Here is a 23,250-nt window from a genome sequence, read left to right as displayed (position 1 = left end):
GACACAAGCATTCAGTTCATCCCTCAAAACTGTGAGGTCACTTAAGTCTATTGTGCTTTGCACTGATTGAAAAGGTATTTGGAGAACCACTCAGTTTTTTAAACTTTAAAGAAGTACCTGAGGTTGGTAGTTTATGCATGTAATCTAGCTCATGAGACCCCAAGGCAGGAGAATTGCAAATTTTAGAATAATCTTGACTCCATAGAAAGATTCTGCTTCAAAAAATATTTTTTAAAACTAGATACACTGAAACTAATAGAAGAAACAGGGGGAAAGAGCCTCAAGCACATGGGCACAGGGGAAAATTTCCTGAACAGAACGCCAATGGCTTATGCTCTAAAATCAAAAATTTACAAATGGGACCTCATAAAATTTCAAAACTTCTGTAAGGTAAAGAATACTGTCAATAGGACAAAATGGCAACGAATGGATTGGGAAAAGATCTTTACCAATCCTACATCTGATAAAAGGCTAATATCCAATATGTACAAAGAGCTCAAGAAGTTAGACTCCAGAGAATCAAATAACTCTATTAAAAATGGGATACAGAGCTAAACAAAAAATTTTCAACTGAGGAATATTGGATGGCTGCAAAGGACCTAAAGAAGTGTTCAACATCCTTAGTCGTCAGGGAAATGCAAATCAAAACAATCCTGAGATTCCACTTCACACCAGTCAGAATGACTAAGATCAAAAACTCAGGTGACAGCAGATGCTGACAAGGAGGTGGAGAAAAAGGAGCACTCCTCTATTATTGGTGGGATTGCAAGCTGGTACAACCACTGTAGAAATCAGTCTGGCGATTCCTTAGAAAATTCGACATTACACTACCTGAGGGCCCAGCTATATAACTCCTGGGTATATACCCAAAAGATGCTCCAACATATAACAAGGACACATGTTTCACAATGTTCACAGCAGCCTTATTTATAATAGTCAGAAGTGGGAAAGAACCCAGATGTCATTCAACAGAGGAATGGATACAGAAAATGTGGTACATCTACACAATGGAGTACTACTCATCTATCAAAAACAATGACTTCATGAAATTCGTAGGCAAATGGATTGAACTAGAAAATATCATCCTGAGTGAGGTAACCCAATCACAGAAAAACACACAGGGTATGCACTCACTGGTAAGTGGATATTAGCCCAAAAGCTCAAATTACCCAAGATGCAACCCACAGACCACATGAAGTTCAAGAAGGATGACCAAAATGTGTATGCTTCACTCCTTCTTATAAGGGGGAACAAACATATCCATAGGAGGGGATATGGAGGCAAAGTTTGGAACAGAGACTGAAGGAATGGCCATTCAGAGCCTGCCCCACATGTGACCCGTATATGTACAGTCACCAAAACTTGATAAGATTGATGATGCTAAGAAGTGCATGCTGACAGGAACTGGATATAGATGTCACCTGAAAGACACAGCCAGAGCATGTCAAATACAGAGGCGAATGCTAGCAGCAGACCACTTAACTGAGGATGGGGCCCCTGTTGGAAGAATTAGAGAAAGAATTGAAAGAGCTGAAGGGGCTTGCAACCCCATAAGAACAGTAATGCCAACCAACCAGACTAAACCACTACCCAAAGACTACATGGACTTACCCATGACTCCAGCTGCACATGTAGCAGGAGAATGGCCTTGTTGGGCACCAATGGAAGGAGAAGCCCTTGGTCCTGCCAAGGTTGGACCCCCAGTGTAGGGGAATGTCTGGGGTGGGGTGGGAAGGGGGATGGATGTGGAAGGTATGGCCCTTACAGAAGAAGGGAAGGGGGAGGGGATGGTGGCTTATTTCAGGGAAACCAGGAAAGGGAATAACATTTGAAATGTAAATAAAAAATCCAAGAAAAAAAGGAGGGGACAACATACTCACAGGAGGAAATATGGAGACAAAATGTGACGCAGAGACTGAAGGAAAGGCCATCCAGAGACTGCCCCACCTGGGGATCCATCCCATATACAATCACCAAACCCAGACACTATTGCAGATGCCAAGAAGTGCATGCTGATAGAAGCCTGATATAGCTGTCTGCTGAGAGTCTCTGCCAGAGCCTGACAAATCCAGAGGTGGGGGCTTGCAGCCAACTAACCTTTAGACTGAGAACAGGGTACCCAATAGAGGAGTTAGAGAAAGGATTGAAGGAGATGAAGGGGTTTGCAACCCCATAGCAAGAACAACAATATCAGCCAACCAGACACCCCAGATCTCCCAGGGACTAAACTACTAACAAAGAGTACACATGGGGACCCATGACTTCATCTGCATCTGTGGCAGAGGATGGCCTTGTTGGGCATCAATGGGAGGAGAGGCCCTTGGTCCTGTGAAGGCTAGATGTCCCAGTGTAGAGAAATGCCAGGGCAGGGAGGAGGGAGTGAGTGAGTGAGTGGGTGAGGGATCACCCTGATAGAAGCTGGGGGAGGGGGTATGGGATAGGGGGTTGCTGAAGGGGAAACCAGGAAAGGGGATAACATATAAAATGTAAAGAAAATATCTAATAAAATAAAATATAGATAAAACGAAACTATAAAAATTCCAACAGAATTTGTAAGAAAAATAACAGGGAAAATTAGTCTGGTAATTTTGTAGAGAATAATTATTTTAGAACGTATTACCTTGGTAATCTTTCCTAGAAGCACCCCCACCTGGCCTGTGGTTAGGGGAGATAGCTTAGCTCAACAAAGTGCTGGCCTTGCATCTACTCAGATAAAATTGCAAGGTGGTGGGCAACTGTAGTCCAGTGCTGAGGTTGTTGAGATGGGCAGGTCTTTGGGTTTGTTGGTCAGTTTGGCATAGGAGGAGAGCTACAGGTCAATGAGAGGCCCTGACTTTTAAAAAGTCCACAAGTGCCAAAGGAATGACACATGAGGTTGTTCTTTGGCCTTCATGCACGTGCACACACACACACACACACACACACACACACACACACACCTGCCACACCTGCACATACATTTTTTAGAGTAAAAATCATTAGGCAGAATCCCTTAACTTTCTTGCATCAGATTACAAACTCACTGACATCTATTTATTTTTATATTTTATTTCTATTCCACCAGAAAAGGAACTTATCTAAGCCTAGCTTTCCCTTTTTCTGTGGATGTTCTGTTCTGCCATCTCACAAAACTTGCCGTATAGACATTGGTAGGGTAGCACATGTCTGCAAATCCCAGCACTTTATAGGCAGAGACAGGAGTTTGAGGGCACCAGTTAGAAGTCAGACAAATGTCCCGTAATAATAGAACAGGATACAGAATAAGAAGAACGAAGCAAAGGAAATAGGAAGGAAGGAAGGAAGGAAGGAAGGAAGGAAGGAAGGAAGGAAGGAAGGAAGGAAGGTATTTAAGACTGCTTTCTGGGGCATGTCCTCTTCTTTCTACTCCATCCTCCTTTTGTCATTTCTCATTAAAGCATTAAAACAAACGCAAGCATCTCCTTTTGCAAAGTCCTGTCATGGATCTCAACCCCACCTAAACCTAACCTCCTTTCTGCCTGTGACAGTTCACATTTTTTTTTTTTATTGGTTCTTTTTTTCGGAGCTGGGGACCGAACCCAGGGCCTTGCGCTTCCTAGGCAAGCGCTCTACCACTGAGCTAAATCCCCAACCCCTACAGTTCACATTCTTGTGAGACCTGTCTTCCTATGCTTCTGTTTATTTTCCTTGGGTCTATCATTGATGGACATGTTCCCAAATAAGCACTTTTTAGCATTATTTTACTTGGCTTCTCTGAATTGTTAATAACTATCTTTTTTATTTGCTTGCTTTAATTATTTACAACCCATCTGTTGCCTCCCATTCCCAGTCCCCCCTCCCACAGTTCTTTATCACATTCCTCCTCCCCTTACCTCCAAGAGGTTACTACCCACCAACAGCAGGCTTCCCCCTTCCCTGGGCCCTCAAGGCTCCCACTGAGGCCAGACCTGGCAGTCCTCTGCTGTATATGTGCTGGGGAAGAGGGATTGGGCTTTGAACCTGCCTGTGTATACTGCCTGCTTGGTGTCTCAGTCTCTGGGAGTTCTATGGGGTCCAGGTTAGTTGAGACTGCTGGTCTGCTTATGGAGTGGCCCTCCCCTTCTGCTTCTTCAATCCTTCCCCTAATTCAACCATAGGAATCCAATGGTGTAGGTATCCCTGTCTGTCTCAGTCAACTGCTGGTAGGGCCTCTCGGAGGACAGCAATGCCAGGCACATGTCTGTAAGCACATCATAGAATCAGTAATAATATCAGGCCTTGGTGCCTGCCCCACATACACACACCATGAGATGGATCCCAACTTGGGCCTTTCTTCTCCATTTTTGTCCCTGCAGTTTTTTTTGTTTGTTTGTTTGTTTTGTTTGTTTGTTTGCTTTTTGGTTCTTTTTTTTTTTTCCGGAGCTGGGGACCGAACCCAGGGCCTTGCGCTTCCTAGGTAAGCGCTCTACCACTGAGCTAAATCCCCAGCCCCGTTCCTGTAGTTTTTTAGACAAGAGCATTTCTGGGTCAGAATTGTTTTGACTGTGGTTTAGTAACCCTGCCCCTCCACTTGAGGCCCTATTTATCTACTGGAGGTGGACCCTTAGAGTTCCCCCTCTCCATTGTTGGGCATTCTGGTTAAGGTCACTCCCATTGAGTCCTGAGAATCTCTCACCTCCTGGTCTCAGGTACTTTCTAGAGGGTCCCCCCACCTCCTTGCCCTGAGGCTACCTACTTCCATTCATTCTCCTTGCCCTCTGGACTTCTCTTCTGTCACCTTTCTTCCCCAATACACCTGATCCTGTCCCTCCTTTCCCCTCCTTCTCCCCTCTCCCACAGAGGTCCCTCCCTCCCTCTGCCTCCCTTGATTATTTTCTTCCCCCTTCTAAGTGGGATTGACAGCATCCTCACTTTGGCCTTTCTGTTTGCTATATTTCCTACAGTCTGTGGGTTGTATCCTAGGTTTTCTGTACGTTTGGGCTAATATCTACTCATCAGTGAGTATATACCATGCATGTCCTTTTAGGTCTAGGTTGCCTCACTCAGAATTATATTTTCTAGTTCTATCCATTTACCTGCAAAATTCATAATGTAATTGTTTTTAAATAACTGAGTAATATTCCATTGTGTAAATAAATCACATTTTCAGTATTCATTCTTCGGTTGAGGGACATCTGGGTTGTTTCCAGCTTCTGGCTATTACAAATAAGGCTGCTATGAACATAGTAGAGCAGATGTCCTTGTGGTATGGTGGGGTCATCTTTTGGGTATAAGCCCAAGAGTGATATAGCTAGATCTTCAGGTAGAACTGTTTTCAGTTTTCTGAGGACCCTCCAAATTGATTTCCAGAGTGGTTATATCAGTTTGAAATCCAGTCAGCAATGGAGGAGTGTTCCTCTTTTTCCGCATCCTTGTCGACATCACTTGAGTTTTTTATCTTTACCATCACACCATTCTGATCCAGGTGAGGTGAAATCTCAGAGTCCTTTCAATTTGCATTTCTCTGATGACTAAAGACTTTGAACATTTTTTAAAGTGCTTCTCAATCATTTGAGATTCTTCTTTTGTGAATTGTCTGTTTAGCTCTGTACCCCATTTTTTACTGGGTTATTTGGGTTTTGGGGGGGTTAACTTCTTGAGTTCTTTATATATTTTGGTTATTAGTCCTCTATCAGTTGTACAGTTAGTGAAGTTTTTTTTCCCCAATTTGTAGGTTGCTGATTTGTCCTATTGTTGGTGTCTTCTGTCTTACAGAAGCTTTTCAGTTCCTTGAGGTCTCATTTATTAATTGTTGATTTTAGCACCTGGGCCATTGGTGATCTGTTCAGGAAATTTCCCCCTAGGCCAATGAGTTCGAGGCTCTTGCCCACTTCTCTTCTATTAAATTTAATGTATCTAGTTTTATATTGAGGGCCTTGATCCACTTGGACTTGAGCTTTGTGCAAGGTGGTAAGTATAGATCTAGTTTTATTCTTCTACATACAGACTGCCAGGTAGACCAGAAGATGCTTTCTTTTTTCTCTACTATGCTTTTGGCTTCTTTGCCAACGATCAAGTGGACATAGGTATGTGGGTTCATTTCCTGGGTCTTCAATTATATCCCATTGATTGACCTGTCTGTCTCTGTACCAATACCATACAGTTTTTAATCACTATTGCTCTGTAATACAACTTGAGATCAGGGGCAGAGATTCCCCCCAGAAGTTCTTTTATTGTTGAGAATAGTTTTCCATTTTTTTTTTGTTATTCCAAATGAATTTGCCAATTGCTCTTTTCATGTCTGTGAAGAATTGTGTTGGTATTTTGATAGAGATTTCATTGAATCCATACATTGCTTTTGGTAAGATGGCCATTTTCACTATGTTAATCCTACCAATCCATGAGCACGGAGGATCTTTTTATCTTCTGAGGTCTTCTTCAATTTCTTTCTTCAGGGATTTAAAGTTCTTGTCATACAAAGCTTTTACTTGCTTGGTAAGAGTTACACCAAGATATTTTATACTATCTGTGGCTATTGTGAAGGATATTGTTTCTCTAATTTCTTTCTCATTTGTATAAGGAAGGCTACTGATTTGTTTGACAAAATACATCACCCCTTCATGTTAAAAGTTTTGGAGAGATCAGGAATTCATGGCACATAACTAAACATAATAAAAGCGATATATAGCAAACCAGCAGCCAATATCAAATTAAGTGGAGAGAAACTAGAAGCAATCCCATTAAAATCAGGGACAAGACAAGGTTGCTCATTCTCTCCATATTTATTCAATATAATACTAAAAGTTCTAGCCAGAGCAATCAGACAACAAAGGGAGATCAAAGGGATACAAATTGGAAAGGAAGAAGTCAAAGTATCACCATTTGCAGATGATATGATAGTATACATAAGCAACCCCCAAAATTCTATCGGAGAACTCCTACAGCTGATAAACAACTTTGACAAAATGATAGGATTAAAATGAATAACTATCTTTTTACAGCCTGGTCTATTCTAGGTTTTGTGAAACCTGGATGGCATGAACTCACCTCTTCTACTTCTACTCTTCCACTTTTTCCAGGTGTAGAAAGTTAAGAATGGTTTATCCTAATTAAGGACTTTTCAAATCCCAGTCTAAAGTTTTAAATATGCTTTTTTTTCTAGTGAGGGGGGCTATATATTTCTTCAGAACTTCAAAGGCCTATACTGCTTATTTTTCATCATGGAAAAAACAAAATTTTACAAGGCCAAAATGGTTGAAGCCTTATAACAATCTAATTAGAAATATGAAACAAGTGTCAAGCCAACTAAGACAGAATATTGTAATCAATTAATGGATGGTAAAAATAAAATATATTTTTTGGTTTTTGGTTTTTTTGTTTTGTTTTGTTGTTGTTGTTGTTGTTGTTGTTGTTGTTGTTGTTGTTTTAAGCAGGGTCTTTCTATGTAGCTCTAACTTCCTGGAACTTACTATGTAGACTAGGCTTTTGAATTCACAGAAATCCACCTGCCTCTGCCTCCCTAGTCCTGAAAACAAAGGTGTGTGCCACCACACCCAGCTGAAGGTAACATATTGTTGAATCCCAATGAAAAGCAATATTGAGTGTCAAAGAGATTAGCACAGTTTTTAGGGAGGAGGTAGAATTCAATCTGGGTCTTATAAATTGATTATACATTTCCCTTGGATATAGGAAGGAAGGAGGAATACCATGCAGGTACAATTCTACCATAAGTCTGTGAAGCCAGGACAATCAATGTTGTACTAATGATTAGGTTTGAGCACATAGTTGGTGCTAAGGATACTGTGAGATCCTAGTTGAGATGGTGATGGACACTAGATTGTGTCTATCACAGACAGACATTAAATTAAAAGCTTAAGATCTACATTTTATCTTGCTAAGCATGTGACACATTTCTTAAAAGGGAGTAATTAAAACCAAATTCTAAAAGGTTTTGTAATTTATGTGCTTGTCTTTAGCAGCCTGAGGGTTCAAAAACTGATAAATGATTAGAATCTTTTGGACTAGTTTTAGATTATTCCATGTGACTCTCAGCTCCTTACTGACAAGGGAATGTGCTTATTATATGTTACATATTACATAGATTATAATCTCCAGAAGATTACAGGTTCAGAACACTTGCTCAAAAAAACAATTATCAAGATGGAATGGATATAATAGCCATGTGAAATTAGTATAGAAGATGAAGCAGACATGGGCCTCATGTTGAATACTAATGGCTATTGAAGTTTTGTTTGAACGGAATTCTAGGACTAAAGTGGGGCTGCCTCTGGATGGCCTTTCCTTCAGTGTCTGTTCCACATTTTGTTCCTGCATTTCCTTTAGACAGGAGCCATTCTGGGTTAAATTTTTTGAGATGGCTCGCTGGCCCTGTTCCTCAACCGGGGGCTGTGCCTATCCACTGGATAGGCTCTCTACAGATTCTATCTCTCCTTTGTTGGGTACTTCAACTAATATCAACTTTTTGCTTCCCTGGCATCTGGGACTTTCTAGTGTCTACCCCCAGTTCTCCATTCCCCAGGGCTACTTATTTCTGTTCAATTTTCTGACCTTCTGTACTTCTAACCATCTCCTCCCACACCTGATCCTGTTCCCTTTCCCCTTTCCCTCCTCTTTTCATCCCAGGTCCCTCCCTCTCATGATTATTTTGTTTCCCCTTCTAAGTAGGACTGAAGCATCCACACTTTGGTCTTCCTTCTTCTTGAGACTCATGTGGTCTGTAAATTTTATCTTAGGTATTCCAAGCTTTTTTCCTAGTATACATTTATTGGTGGGCACATACCACATGTGTTCTTTGGTTACCTTACTCAGGATGATATTTTCTGGTTCCATCCATTTGCCTGCGAATTTCATGAAGTCATTTTTTTAAAGATTTATTTATTATATATGAGTACACTGTAGCTGTCTTCAGACACTAGAAGATCTCTTTACAGATGGTTGTGAGCCACATTTGAACTCAGGACTTCTGGAAGAGCAGTCAGTGCTCTTAACCGCCGAGCCATCTCTCCAGTCCAAAGTCACTGCTTTTAATAACTGAGTAGTACTCCATTATGTAAATGTACCATATTTTCTGCATCTATTTCACTGTTGAGGGACATCTGGGTTGTTTCCAGCTTCTAAATATGGGGTCCTCAATGGAGGAGTTAGAGAAAGGACTGAAGGAGCTGAAGGGGTTTGCAACCCCATAGGAAGAACAATATCAACTAACCAGACCCCACAGAGCTCCGGGGACTAAAACACCAACAAAAGAGTACACATGGAAGGACCCATGGCTCCAGCTATGTATGTAGCAGAGGATTGCCCTAGCGTAGAAGGATGCTAGGGTAGTAAGGGAGGGAGTGGGTGGGTGGGTGGGGGAGCACCCTCATAGAGGCAGAGGGAGGGGGGATGAGATAGGGGGTTTGCAGAGGGGAAACCAGGAAGGGGGACAGCGTTTGAAATGTAAATAAATAAAATAACCAATTAAAAAGTGATCTCAAGACAATAAAGTGAAGGAAGAGCCCAGAATCACTACTTCACCCCTGCATGTGTAGTGCCTGAATCAAAGTTTTGCAAAGATCCTGAGCTCAATAAATATTCATTGACTGAATGGTGAGTGAAGGAACCTTATTTCCTCATAGGATTATTTTCATTGCACCACAAAACTGCTCTGAATTCTGAATTCCTATTTTGCTTCATGATATTTTAACTGATGCTAAGTATAAAAATATAATGCTAAATTCTAATTTTCCAACTAAATCTTACTCTTAATAGATATTTCTTCCAGTTATGGACTTATGTCATATGGATTTTTTTTCTGTAGTAGTTTCTCCCTGCATTATTCAAAGGCTATAATTTTCAACCTTATGGAGAAAACTGTGATAATTATGCAACAAAAAATGAAAATTGGGTGCTGAAGAGATGGCTCAGCAGTAAAGAGCACTGACTGCTCTTCCAGAGGTCCTGAGTTCAAATCCCAGCAACCACATGGTGGCTCACAATTGTCTGTAATGAGATCTGATGCCCTCTTCTGGTGTGTGTGAAGACAGCAACACTGTACTTATATATAATAAGTAAACAAATCTTTTAAAAAACAAAAATCAAACCAAGCAAACAAGCAAGACCTGTTTGCACAATGTTAAGGATAAGATGATAATACATTTGTTTACCTACCAACAGACCACAGTTTTATTTTATATAATGCATTAATTGTTCAGGCTTGTCATAACAAAGTGCCACAGACTACTGACTTGAATATATTTATTTTTCACATTCTATAAGGCTTGAAGTCAAAGATCAAGGTGTCAGCTGGACTGACTACTAAGGGTTATAAAGAAAAGGTATGTTCTATACTTTTACCCCTGGCTTATATGTAATGATCTTCTTTTTTGTTTTTGTAGCTCCCTACTTCTGTTTGTGTCTGTGCTCAGTTTTCTTATTATAAAGATAACAGCCATAGGAGATTAGGACCCAAACTAACAACCTAATGTTAATTACCTCTTTAACTATTACACCTCTAAATAAGGATACATTCCAAATTACTCAATGTTAAGGCTACAACATAGAAACCAGTCTCTCTCTCTCTCTCTCTCTCTCTCTCTCTCTCTGTGTGTGTGTGTGTGTGTGTGTGTGTGTTTGTGTCTGTCTGGTTGTGGTCTGTGTCTCTGTGTGTTCAATGCTCAACACTTGGAGGACTTTTGACCACAGGAATGGAAAAAGAAGTGTATTCTTCCAGTAGTATAAAAAGGAATATGTACAGGGAAAGAGACTCTGACCAGCAGAATTGCAGAGAGAAGAGATTATTGGACTGTGAAGTCACAGACAAGTTCCAGAGTTGTAGCTTTTGTGAACATTTATTCATGTTGGGAAGGTGAATTTTCAATAATGTAGCTGCTTTTGAGTAATTTCTACTCCTACTAAGTTACCTCTCACCTGTACTTCTGTTAGTAACCTCCTAAAACCTCACTGGTTAACCAAGTTGGATGTTGGGGCAACTGTTTCTTTGGTCTGTCATGAGTTCTAGGTCTGGGGTGATTAAACACGTGTTGTGCCTTCCCAGGAGAAGTCTGTCATCCAACAGTTCTCCATTCCATTTCCTAGTAGCAGTTGAAGCAGTGCTACTAGAACTTCTAGTTTGAAGTTAAAGATGTAATTGACCAATAACATCAAGCTCTTGACCTGATAGGTACACCATTCAGCTGTAAAAAGATGGTTGACCTCCAAGTTTTCCTGCTACTATGCTATGAGTAGCTAGAGCTTTACTGATACACTTGTCAAAAAGGGCATTGTTAAAATTTATCAAACAATAATTTCTTCTATAGAAACTGATGTTTTCCTCATTTGTAAAGTGCTATCAGAAGTCTGGATGGTTTCATTACTACCAGTGAACTGTAGCATAACTGGTAAGTATAATGTCCCTAGGTTGAGGATTTATAAGAAGAATCTTTTATGAGGATCCTAGGGAAAAAAATACAGAATTTCTTCCAGAGCTTCTGTGAAGAACTTAAAAGAAGAAAAAAAATATGTGGAGGAAAAATGGTTCCTTAGCTTTGTTTTTGATAAACATCTTACATTTGTATTAAAGTGTGAGAGAGTCTAGACTCTGCAACTAAGTGTCTCCTTATTCAACCAAAATGACACTCGGGGCTGTATTGTTAGCCTTTGGCTGAAATGTTGACTATAACTTTAGGGCATTTTCCATGGTTTTCACAAATAAAAATATGAATTTTCTTTTCTCCCCCTCCCTTTTCTCTGTCTTTCTTTTCTAATATAGGCTTGTGTGTGTGTGTGTGTGTGTGTGTGTGTGTGTGTGTGTGTGTGTGTATTTCTGGGTGTCCTAGAACTTCTTCTGTAAATCAGGCAGGCCTCTAACTCAGAGACCCACCTGCCTTTGTGTGCCACTATACATGGCCTATAATAGTGATAATCTTAATAAAGTCTTTTAGAAAATCTTCCCTATTTACTCAAATAACGAATCCAATACAGTGATAATAGAGTGGCACAAGGGTGTCTGCATTGTGGGATAGTAATGTAACATTTGGACTAATTACTATTTAGCATTTTCTGATTCAGTCAGAAACCTCATGGACTATATATGTTGCTTAAATTACTGGGTCATTAATTATGTCTATAGATCTGCTTCTGAATTTTACATCATGTCCCATCACCAGCTTAAGCACAAAGTAGCTACTCCAGAGTGTGAGTCTCTGTAAGAAATGATACAGAAAGCAGTAGAATTAGGAAGAAAACACTTGGCTAGCTGCAGAAAGCTGAGGTGCGCCGCTGGCCACCTCCCCACAGCCACGTGAAGCAGTTGTGCGAGCGTTTCTCACCCAATTCAGCCCAAGCCTCCCTCTGCCACCAGCATCCCAGCCATTCTGAAAGCATTGCAGGATGAGTGGGATGCAGTCATGCTGCACAACTTCACCCTTAGTCAGCAGCTACAGAGAACCCACCAGGAGCTGTACCAGCACGATGGTCCCTGCAGAGTCATTGCTGGCTCACTAAGGAATTCACTGCTGCTCCAGAAGCTCTGACTACTCTGAAACCACAGGCTGGCCTTATTGTACCTCAGGCTATGTCAAGCTCACAGCCCAGTGTTGTGGGTGCAGGAGACCCCATGGATTTGGGTGAGCTTGTGGGAATGACCCCTGAGATTACCCTGAAGCTTCAAGACAAAGTAAGGAAAGACTGTTCTCAGGAGCTGAAGAGCTCAGCAAGTACCAGCAGGTGGCATCCCATGTAGGCTACACAGTGCTAGCATTCCTGGGATTCTTACTCTGGACCTGTGTCCCTCACACATGAACAAGATTCTTACTGGTGGGGCAGATTAAAATGTTGTTGTCTTTGACAAGAATACTGAGGAAATCCTGGCCATTCTCAAAGGCCATACCAAGAAGGTCACTAGTGTGGTGTTTCAATCCTTCTCAGGAATTGGTGTTTTCTGGGTCCCCTGATACTACTATCAGGATTTGGTCGGTACTGAACACTTGTTCTGTACAGGTTGTTTGGGCTCATGAGAGTTCAGTGACAGGCCTCAGCCTCCATGCTACTGGAGACTATCTCCTGAGCTCTCTGATGATCAGTATTGGGCCTTCTCTGACATCCAGACTGGGCGTGTTCTCACCAAGGTGACAGATGAGATTTCCAGCTGCTCTCTTACCTGTGAGCAGTTTCACCCTAATGGGCTCATCTTTGGAATAGGAACCATGTACTCCCACATCAAGATCCGGGACTTGAAGGAGTGTACCAATGTGGACAACTTCCCTGGTCATTCTTGCCCCATTGCCTTTTCTGAGAACGAGTACTACCTGGCCACAGTAGCTGATGACTCCTCAGTCAAGCTCTGGGACTTACACAAGTTGAAGAACTTCAAGACATTGCAGCTAGCCAACTTTGAGGTGAAGTCACTAATCTTTTTTTTTTGTCACTAATCTTTGACCAGAGCGGTACCTACCTGGCATTAGGGGTACAGATGTTCAGATCTGAATCTGTAAATAATGGACAGAGATTCTTCACTTTACAGAGTACAGTGGGCCTGACCATTAGAGGAGTGGCCTTTGGGCACAAGGTCACGTTCATCTTCATTGCTTCAACCAGCATAGACAGGGGCCTCAAATTCTACAGTCTGTAGGCCCCATGCCTTCTCACAGTTCTGGGCCTCATCTCAGTAGTGGGTTAAGTTAGAGGGTGAAGGGTAGGGAGGGGAATGGGACTTTAAAAGGAGAAAGAGGTCTGGTGGCGGGAGGACATTCACATCATTTCATTCTGGTCTGGATGATGGTCTGAGCCAGGCTATTTGGAACACTGCTATCCATACAGCCTTTGGGCCCCCAGAAATGGACATGGAGGAACTGTTATTCTATAAAATGCTTAGAGCCGGAGTTCAGCACCTTTCAGCGGTGGCAGCTGCTCCATGTCTGCTCTGTTTCAGTTCTTCTGAGACAGGGAGGGAAACCAAGGGAACTGTGAAGGAGAGGGACAGGAGGGCTCCTGCAGGTTTTTGTAAGCAGTGATCTAGTATCATTTTAAAAAAGAAGAAGAAAACACTTGGAAAGAGAGTCTATGTAGTACTGAGAATAATATAAGGGTCTCCTTAACTTCATCCAACACTGACTGAAAACTTTTTGGCTCCCAAACAAGACAGATGTTTACAGAGTCTTAAGTAGGTTCCCTCTAGAGCAAAATATCAAAAGTAGTAATATTCTCAAACTCAACAAAATTTGGGGAAATGGAATAGCAGTTATAAATTTGAATCACTTGAGCAACACCTTGCTTTTGTTTTATGAAATTTTAAGTGGTGCTAAGTACAAGTATAATGCCAAATTTGCTGTCCAAGTCTTACTCTTAATATAGGAGTCACCTTAATTGGGAAAATTTGTAGGAAAAATCAAAGGTTCTTTCTTCCTTTCATATTTGGACAGAGCTAATAGTAAAAATACAAGATATTGGAAATAAATGAATTTCCAGATTAGATATGAGTTATGATAGATGCATAATTAAAACAGACAAGAACAAATTATTTGCCAAACATTTATTGATTTTTAACAGTCAAATTATTTGAACAAGAATGTCTTCCAGGTAGTATAAGGCCTCAAAGGATTGTGAGCTGATAAGTATAATCAAGAGACCTCTAGAATTTTGTCATCTGTTTATACATTTCCCCCTTTCCTTCTTCCATCACTCTGTGAGTTCTTATTGGACCCAAACAAGACAAATGTTTACAGAATCTTGAGTAGGTTTCCTGCAAACCAAAATATACAAAAGTAGAAAAATTCTCAAACCCAACAAAACTTGGGGAAATGGAACAGAATGCTACAATTACAGTTTTAAATTTGAGTTGTTTGAGAAGCACTTTGCTTTTGCTTCATGAGATTGTTTTAGGTGATGCAAAATATAAAAATATAATGCCAAATTATAATTGTCTACCAAGCATTTCTCTTAATAAAGATTTGTTTCAGTTATGAATTGATTTCATATGGTATTTTCTGCATAAATCATTCTCCCCCTGCATTATTTGAGGGCTGTAAAATTTCAGCCTGCTGATGGAATCTGTCACAATTATGCAACAAAACCTGAGAAAACCATTTGGAGGTCAAGACAAATGGAATTAGGCCAAACAAAATGCCAACTTGAACTTATAAAATGAAAGCTCTAGACAAAATGATCCACCACTAAAAATAATGACCCAATTACTTTGAATACCAGAGTGCTACATTATTCTTGTTATTTATGAAGACCATAAATCAATGTGCTTCTCAAACAAATTTTTTCAAAAAATTAAATGACTTACTTTTAAAAGTGCACATCATATCTGCACTAAAGAACAATGACATCTTGCAAAAAAGGACTACCTGAGGAAGAATGAAAGACAGGAATTGAAAGAAATGAAATGGGTATAGTTTAAGATTCTGTAAGAAAAGACACATTCTAAGATCAGAGAGTTTTCCCACAACCAGAAACACGTGAGTTATCGCTGGATACCCCAGTGTTTCTCATTTTCTTTTGCTTGAAGGTTTGGCTGGTGCCAGGATTTTCGCAGCATCTTTTAAGGGCGGTATTGAGACCTCTGCTCTTGGATGTACTCGTAGAGAGGACTGGAACGCACTGGGACGTTGGCAAACTGGCGTGTGCCAGGCTCTAGGATTGGGCGGCGCCTCTGCTCCTCTTGCCTACGACGGATCTGCTCTTCTTGGAATTTTCTCTCCCGCTCTTGGCGACGTCTTTGTTCCTCTTCTTGACGTAGTTCTTGTTCCTGGCGACGAATCTTATCCCTGGCAAATTGCTCCTCAGCCGGGTACTGACCATCTCGCTTCTCCCTCCGCAGTTGCTGGCCCTCGCGTTCCTCACGCAGGCGTTTCTCTTCCCGGAATTTCCTGTCAAACTCCTGGCGGCGGCGCTGCTCTTCTTCCTGGCGAAGCTCTTCTACCTCACGGAATTTTCTCTCACGCTCTTGGCGCTCTTGACGCAGCTGCTGCTCTTCCCTTTCTTGCCTGAGCTCTACTTCCTCGCGGAATCTTCTGTTGTCCCGCTCCTGGAGGTGACGCCGCTGTTCCTCTCTTTCCTGGCGGAATCGCTCCTCTTCCCGGAATTTCCTGCCACCCACCTCACGGTGTAGCAGCTCCTCCCTTTCCTGACGAAGCTCTTCTTCCTCCCGGACTCTCCTGTCGCGTTCTTGTCTTAACTGTTGCTCGCGCTCCTGGCGGCGCTGCTGTTGCTCCTCAAAGCGAATTTGTTCCTCTTCGCGCTCCTGGCGGCGCCGCTGCTCTACCCCCGGCTCTCGGCGGAATTCTTGTTCCCTGCGGAACTTTCTGTCCCGCAGCTGCTCTTCCTCTCGCGGCCGGCGGAACTCTTGTTCTCGGGGGATCTTTCTGTCCCTCAGCCGCTCTTCCTCCAGTTCTTGGCGGAGCTCTTGTTCCTCACGGAACTTTCTGTCACGTTCCTGGCGCCTTAGCTCTTCTTCCTGGAGTGCCCGGCGGATTTCTTGTTCCTCAAGGAACTTACTGTCACGTTCCTGGCGCCTTAGCTCTTCTTCCTGGAGTTCCTGGCGAATCCTTCTGTCCCTCAGCTGCTCTTCCTCCAGTTCCTGGCGGAGCTCTTGTTCCTCACGAGATTTTCTGTCACGTTCTTGGCGCCTCCTCTGCTCTTCTTCGCGTTCCCGGCGGAGCTCTTGTTCCCGGCGGAATCTTCTGTCTGGTTCCTGGAGCCGCAGCTGCTTTTCCTCGAACTCCTCCTGGCGGCGCTCTTCTTCCTCACGGAATTTTCTGTCCCGCCTGAGCTCTTGTTCCCTGCGGATCTTTCTGTCCCGCAGTTGCTCTTCCTCCAGTTCCTGGCGGAGCTCCTCTTCCCGGCGGAACTTTCTGTCACGCTGCTGGCGGCGCTCCTCTTCCTCGCGCTCCCGGCGAAGCTCTTGTTCCAAGCGGAACTTTCTCTCTCGTTCTTGCCCGCTCAGCTGCCTTTCCTCTAGCTCCTGGCGGCGCTCTTCGTCGTGGAGTTTTCTGTCGCGCCTGAGCTCTTGTTCCCGGCGGAACTTTCTGTCCCTCAGCTGCTCTTCCTCGAGTTCCTGGCGGAGCTCTTGTTCCTCACGGGATTTTCTGTCACGTTCCTGGCGGCGCCGCTGCTCTTCCTCGCGCTCCTGGCGAAGTTGCTCTTCCACCCTTAAACGGTCTCGCTCTTGGCCACGCAGCTGCTCTTCCTCCAGTTCCTGGCGGCGCTCTTCTTCCTCACGGAGTTTTCTGTCGCGTCTGAGCTCTTGCTCCCGGCGGAACTTTCTGTCCCGCAGCTGCTCTTCCTCGAGTTCCCGGAGGAGCTCTTGTTCCCGGCGGGATGGTCTGTCGCGCTCCTCCTGGCGGCGTTCTTGTTCTCGGTGGAATGGCCTATCCCTCAACTGCTCTTCCTCACGCTCCTGGAGGCGTTCTTGTTCCCTGCGGAATGGTCTGTCCCTCAGCTGCTCTTCCTCACGCTCCCGGCGGCGTTCTTGTTCCCGGCGGAACTTTCTGTCCCTCAGCTGCTCTTCTTCACGCTCCCGGCGGCGTTCTTGTTCCCGGCGGAACTTTCTGTCCCTCAGCTGCTCTTCCTCACGCTCCTGACGGAGTTCTTGTTCCCGGCGGAAAGGTCTATCCCGCAGCTGCTCTTCCTCACGCTCCTGGCGGCGTTCTTGTTCCCGGCGGAAAGGTCTATCCCGCAGCTGCTCTTCCTCACGCTCCTGGCGGCGTTCTTGTTCCCGGCGGAATGGTCTGTCCCTCAGCTGCTCTTCCTCACGCTCCTGGAAGCGTTCTTGTTCCCGGCGGAACTTTCTGTCCCGCAGCTGCTCTTCCACACGCTCCTGGCGGGGTTCTTGTTCCCGGCGGAACTTTCTGTCCCGCAGCTGCTCTTCCTCGCGCTCCTGACGGGGTTCTTGTTCCCGACGGAACTTTCTGTCCCGCAGCTGCTCTTCCTCGCGCTCCTGACGGGGTTCTTGTTCTCGACGGAACTTTCTGTCCCGCAGCTGCTCTTCCTCGCGCTCCTGGCGGCGTTCTTGTTCCCGGCGGAATGGTCTGTCTCGCAGCTGCTCTTCCTCAGTCTCCTGGCGTTGTTCTTGTTCCCGGCGGAATCTTCTGTCCCGCTCCTGGCGCCTCAGCTGCTCTTCCTCACGCTGCTGGCGGCGCTCTTGTTCTTCACGGGATTTTCTGTCACGCTCCTGCCGAAGTTCTTTCTCAGGTTCTTGGAGGCGCTCCTCCTCCTCTTCTCGGAATTCTCTCTCTTGTTCTTGATGCCGCCTCTGTTCTTCCCGTTCCGTCTGCAGCTGCCTTTCTTCCTCAAGGAATTTGCCCTCTCTCTCCTGTTGCTGTCTTCTCGATTCTTCCAGGAGCTGTTCTTCCTCCTGGAACGTCTCATCTCGTCTTCTGGCTTCCCGTTGCTGCTCTCGCTGCAGCTGCTCTTCCTCTAGGATCTGCCGGTCGCGCTGCTGTAGGCGCCTCCTCTCCTGCTCCAGCTCTCTTCTCTCTTCCTGTTCGTTTTGCAGAGGCCGCCGATCCTGACGTCTCCCTTGCTCTCGAGAGTCTTCCAGCTGCTGGATCGTTTCCTCATCCTCTCTGCGTTTGGTGAAAAGCCTGTTACTACGAACTTCGACTTCTTTCCTAGGTTGCCACTGCCATTTCAGATCCCTGCGCCGATCTTCATCCTGCAGCCGCTGCAGGTCCTCCTCTTGATACTGCCTCTCCTGCTGCAGGCGCCTCCTTTCTCTCTGCAGCCGCTCTTCCTCCTGCTGCAGCCGCTCTTCCTCCAGCTGCAGGTCCTCCTCTTGATACTGCCTCTCCTGCTGCAGGCGCCTCTTTTCCCGCTGCAGTTGCTCTTCATCTTGCTGCAGCCGCTCTTCCTCCTGCTGCAGATCCTCCTCCCTGCGGTATTTCCTCTCCCGCTGCTGGCGCTGCTCTTCTTGCAACAACCGCTCCTCGCGTAGCTCTTCCTCCCTACGCTGCCTCAGGCTGGGTTTGGTGTACAGTGTGTGGCGTCTCTGGCTTTCTTCCCGAAGCTCCCAGCTCGCGTTTGGCTCTCGGCGCTCCGCCTGACGTCGCCTCTGTTCTTCCTCAAGGAGGCTGTCCTGGAGCTCAGCTCTTTGCAGCCTCTCTTCCCGGAAGCGCTGCTCCTCCCGGTCGCGGAACCGCTGCTCCTGCTCCAGGCGCTCCTCCGCCCGTTGCGGCCTCTCCCATTGGTAACGCTGGCGAGCCTCCTCAGCGGGACGCTGCCGTTGGAGGTCGCGGCGTTGCCCCTCCTCCTCCCGGAGCTGACGCTCCTCCAGCTCCTGGCGAAGCCTCTGCTCTTGCCTGCGAGGCCTAGAGTAGACCTTGTTCTGACGGGCTTCTGCCTCGCTTTCGAGCTGCCACTGCCACCTCTGGGTGATGCTCTGGTCGGGTTCCCGGACTCGCGTCTGCTCATCCTCCTCAGCCAGCGCCTGCTCGCGCCTGAGCTCCTGCCTCAGCTCCTGCTCGTGTCTTAGCTCCTGCTCGCGTCTCTGTTCCTGCCTCAGCTCCTGCTCGCGCCTCAGCACCTGCTCGCGCCTTAGCTCCTGCTCGCGTCTCAGTTCCTGCCTCAGCTCCTGCTCGCGCCTCTGTTCCTGTCCTCTACTCAGCTCCTGTTCGCGCCTTAGCTCTGGTTCGCGCCTCAGTTCCTGCCTCAGCTCCTGTCTACGATTCAGATCCTGCTCGCGCCTCAGCAGGGGTTCGCGTAGCTCTTCTTGCCGGCGCCTCTGCAACCTTCTCTCCTCTGTCTGGCCCTTGCCCTTGAGTTCCTGTCTCTCTTGCCTTTGCTGTTCCTCTACCTCAGAAAACTCCTCAGCGTCACGACCCTTACTCCAGCTTAGAGGCTCTTTTTCTGCAAGGCGCTCCTCCAGTTCTTGCAGTTCTCTCCTTTGCAGTTGCTGCTCTTCGTCGCGGTGCTGCCTGTCGCGCTGCTCCAGCCTCAGCTCCTCAGCGCGCTCCTCCTGCTCACGTCTCTTCTGCCAGCTTCCGCGCCCAGGTTCTTCGTCCAGTTGTCTGTCCCGGGGCTCGAATCTCCTTTGATCTTCTTGCCTGCGATCTTGTGACAGGCTCCTCTTTTCCTTGGTTAGGGTTCTCTTCTCGCCTAACTCTGCAGCCTGATCGAGAGCATAATAGCAAGCTTGAGCAATCTTGAAAAGGAACAGGAGGAATTCGTTGAAATCAACACGCCCGTTGCAGTCACGATCCAGAAGTTCTAGGGTCAGATCTACAGTCTCCGGATCATGTGGTTTCTATGAAAAGATTAAAACAAAAGTTTTATAATTAATTATTTACAAATAGTAAAGTTTTGCTCTCACACTTGTTTTAGTGGGGGATATTTGGAGCGATTAGAAAATGCACAGTGGGGCCGGAGAGATGGCTCAGCCTTTAAGAACACTTGACTGATCTTTCAGAGGTCCTGAGTTCAATTCTCTGCAACCACATGGTGGCTCCAACCATCTGCAATGGGATCTAATGCTCTCTTCTGGTTTGTCTGAGGGGAGAGACAGTGTACTCATATGAAATAAATAAATAAATAAATAAATAAATAAATAAATAAACGTTTAAAGGAACGAAAGAAAAGAAAATGCACGGTATCTTGTTTTCCCAGATATATGAACAACTCATTTCAAATCACACGTTTGTTGGAAATTTTTGTAATTGTGTGCTGATCAAAACAACAAATTCTTCCTAGATGAATGTATATAAATATAAATGGTTTCAGCCTCGTGATCAACAAAATGAAATTTTATGAAGATTTCCAACAGATATTTCTGCTTGAAATAGCCAGTGCTCCTGATTTAATTTGTATTCTATGTTTGAAGAAGAACTGAAATATTTTCAGCAATTCCATTTTAACTGAGAAACAAGATTTCTGTTGTTGAAAGTTGGAAGGTGGGGGGAGTCTCTTCAGGTCTACTAACTTGATTAGGCATCATTAGTGGTAATGCCCTATTAACTCATACTTCGTTTCTATTAACAATGTCTTCAAGACCACTAAATATATGCTATTAACTTCTTTAGTACCCAGATTACAATACACATTTAAATACCTCAGGCTCAAAAGTGAATGTAGACCTGTCATGTTTCCAAACAATATTAATATTAATTGTTCTGGTCTTTCTTGAGAGGTACAATGAAAGCCAAATACCTGTAGATTTCTTCTGTGTATGAGAGGTCTTACCTGAAGGACATCTCCAAGTTCTCTCTCAAGGAGGTTTTTCAGTTCTCTCTTGCTAAGCGATGCTCCATCACAACTTTGTGATGCATATTGATTGAAAACTTCAGTGATATCAACAATGCTTCTTATAAGTGGAGACATTTTTTTTCTTAAAATTCAAGTAAACCTAGAACAATAAAATAGGATTCAAAATCAAATCTCTGCTTCTGACTTTGGGAAAACTTCATTCACACTGATTTAAACAGATCTTTGAACGTGTCACTCACAGTTATTTTAACTTGCATTTTCAGAGCATTTTATCTCTGAATACTGTATTCAGGAAGAGGAAGAGAAATATTAAAAAATTCTAAGCCAAGAAACCATCTTCGAACTATATTACAGTCAACTTTTCATTGTCCATCAGTCTAGACTATCCATAATCTCCCTCCCCTTGTTTTTGTTCCAGCATATTTCAGAGCAGGGAGTGGAGAGATGAGGGCAAGAATTTAAATTCTACATATTGCTACTCATAGCAGGTCTTAAAGTAGAGCAAAGAGGATAGGTGAAAGAAAAGATGTGAAGAGAGACTTGAGCATCTTCAGAAGCCAATATGTAGCCATGTATGTCAATTGTGTCTCCAAAAACATTGCAACAAACAACAGGGCAAAGGAAATGTGAATTATTCCTTAATGTGTGTAGCCATCATGCCATCAAAATAAGACATTGTAGCATCTAGATAGAGCCAGGCAGAAAAATAGACTGCATGCTATCTACCTTAACTCAGATATAGTATGGCTATATAATCTTCTATTATTGGAAATTATTTGAGAGATCTTTTCTGATTGGCTAATCAGAATCAGTGGGCCAAAGAAACCTGGAGAAGTTTGGATGATATTGTTCTTAGGGCTGGTTTTGTTAAACTCAAGTAAATAATTTGTATGTTGGGTTATAAAGGGGGGAGGAGTTCTGGGAATGTAGCTCAGCAGTAGAATGACTGCTAGTATGTTTAAGATAATAAGTTCAATTCTCAGAATGTCATAACAAAGCAAAATACACAGCAACAACAAAGCTTTATCCAGCAACAGACTGGTGTTAAAAGAATATTTGGATGGCTTGCTGGCTACCTGAATAGTACCTCACTTAGATGAGTTCTTTATATCATTTCAACTTCAACACCTCATATGCCAATTCAGGTGTGAACTGTATTAAGATGCCTGTGCATAAAAAAGAGATCCAAAGGGTTTGCATACTTTTGAGATCATAGTTTTTTGGTTTTTTGTTTTGTTTTGTTTTGTTGTTTTAGAAAAAAGAGCCTCTTACTTCAGAGGCACGCACCAGATTTCTTGATGTGAGGATTGAGTTCAGAGCTTTGATTGAGTTCAGAATTGCTCCTTTTCATTCAACTAATGGAGATGGAGTAAGCCAAGCACATGGTTCATTTCTTTAATCCTAGCTTCCCAGAGGCAGAGGCAAGTGGATTCCCATGAGTTTGAGACCAGCTTGGTCTACGTAGTAAGGTCTAGGCCAGACAGGGCTAAACAAGACCTTGTCAAAAAGGAAGAAAGCGAGAAGAAGGCAGATGAAGTGAGATTTAGCCAACACTAGAAGGTGGAGGTCCCTTCTGGAAGACAGGACCGACCTCTATTCGCCCAAAGTGTACCATGGCTAGAAAACAAAGAATCATAGAATACCATTCCATAGAATGGAACTTACCCACTTCACCAGAGGAAGAAGTCAAGTGCTCGCTGACACTGCTGGCAAGTGTGCTAGGTAACTGGGAGCCTGGCCTTTTATAGGGATTTTAACTGTGCCCCAGGGAACAACTTGGGAAGGATACACCCACTCTGTGGGATGGGCTGATTCATTGAAATCCCAGCTCCACCTCTGTCTCCAGGAATGGTTTGTTTATCTCACTATTTGCTCACGTAGCTATTTGGCACCAGGTTCACAGGACTTGCCTCCTGACTGTGTACTGGCCCCACCTAATACATAAAGGAGAATATTCTCCAGATTTTCTAATTTTCCTTAATTGTTAAAAACATTAAATCAAAGGTGATGAGTGTTCTAAAACTTGGTTTATTATGACTTCAAAAAAGAACAACCTCTAGTCATGTTTTTAAGATTTATTTTTAAATGTGTGTGTATTGCACGTGCACATAT

At 44.0% G+C, this 23,250-nt stretch overlaps 1 protein-coding gene and 1 pseudogene across 2 annotated transcripts; one reads left to right on the top strand and one right to left on the bottom strand.

Moving 5' to 3' along the window:
* The first annotated feature begins 12,263 nt into the window (after positions 1-12,263).
* Prpf19-ps1 (pre-mRNA processing factor 19, pseudogene 1) lies at positions 12,264-13,567 on the top strand (annotated as a pseudogene).
* Positions 13,568-14,452: 885 nt separating this feature from the next.
* Tchh (trichohyalin) lies at positions 14,453-22,855 on the bottom strand. Of its 2 annotated transcripts, NM_001398736.1 has the most exon segments (4): positions 14,453-17,578; positions 17,639-20,182; positions 21,115-21,277; positions 22,804-22,855. In NM_001398736.1, coding segments are annotated over 3 exon segments (4,779 nt in total). In that variant the 5' UTR covers positions 21,253-21,277; positions 22,804-22,855; the 3' UTR covers positions 14,453-15,481.
* Positions 22,856-23,250: the final 395 nt, after the last annotated feature.

This window comes from Rattus norvegicus, chromosome 2, assembly GCF_021556685.1.
Source record: "Rattus norvegicus strain SHRSP/BbbUtx chromosome 2, alternate assembly SHRSP_T2T, whole genome shotgun sequence".
Taxonomy (NCBI): domain Eukaryota; kingdom Metazoa; phylum Chordata; class Mammalia; order Rodentia; family Muridae; genus Rattus; species Rattus norvegicus.
Note: the sequence above shows the minus strand (reverse complement) of the source record. Positions and strands in the feature narration are given on the sequence as shown.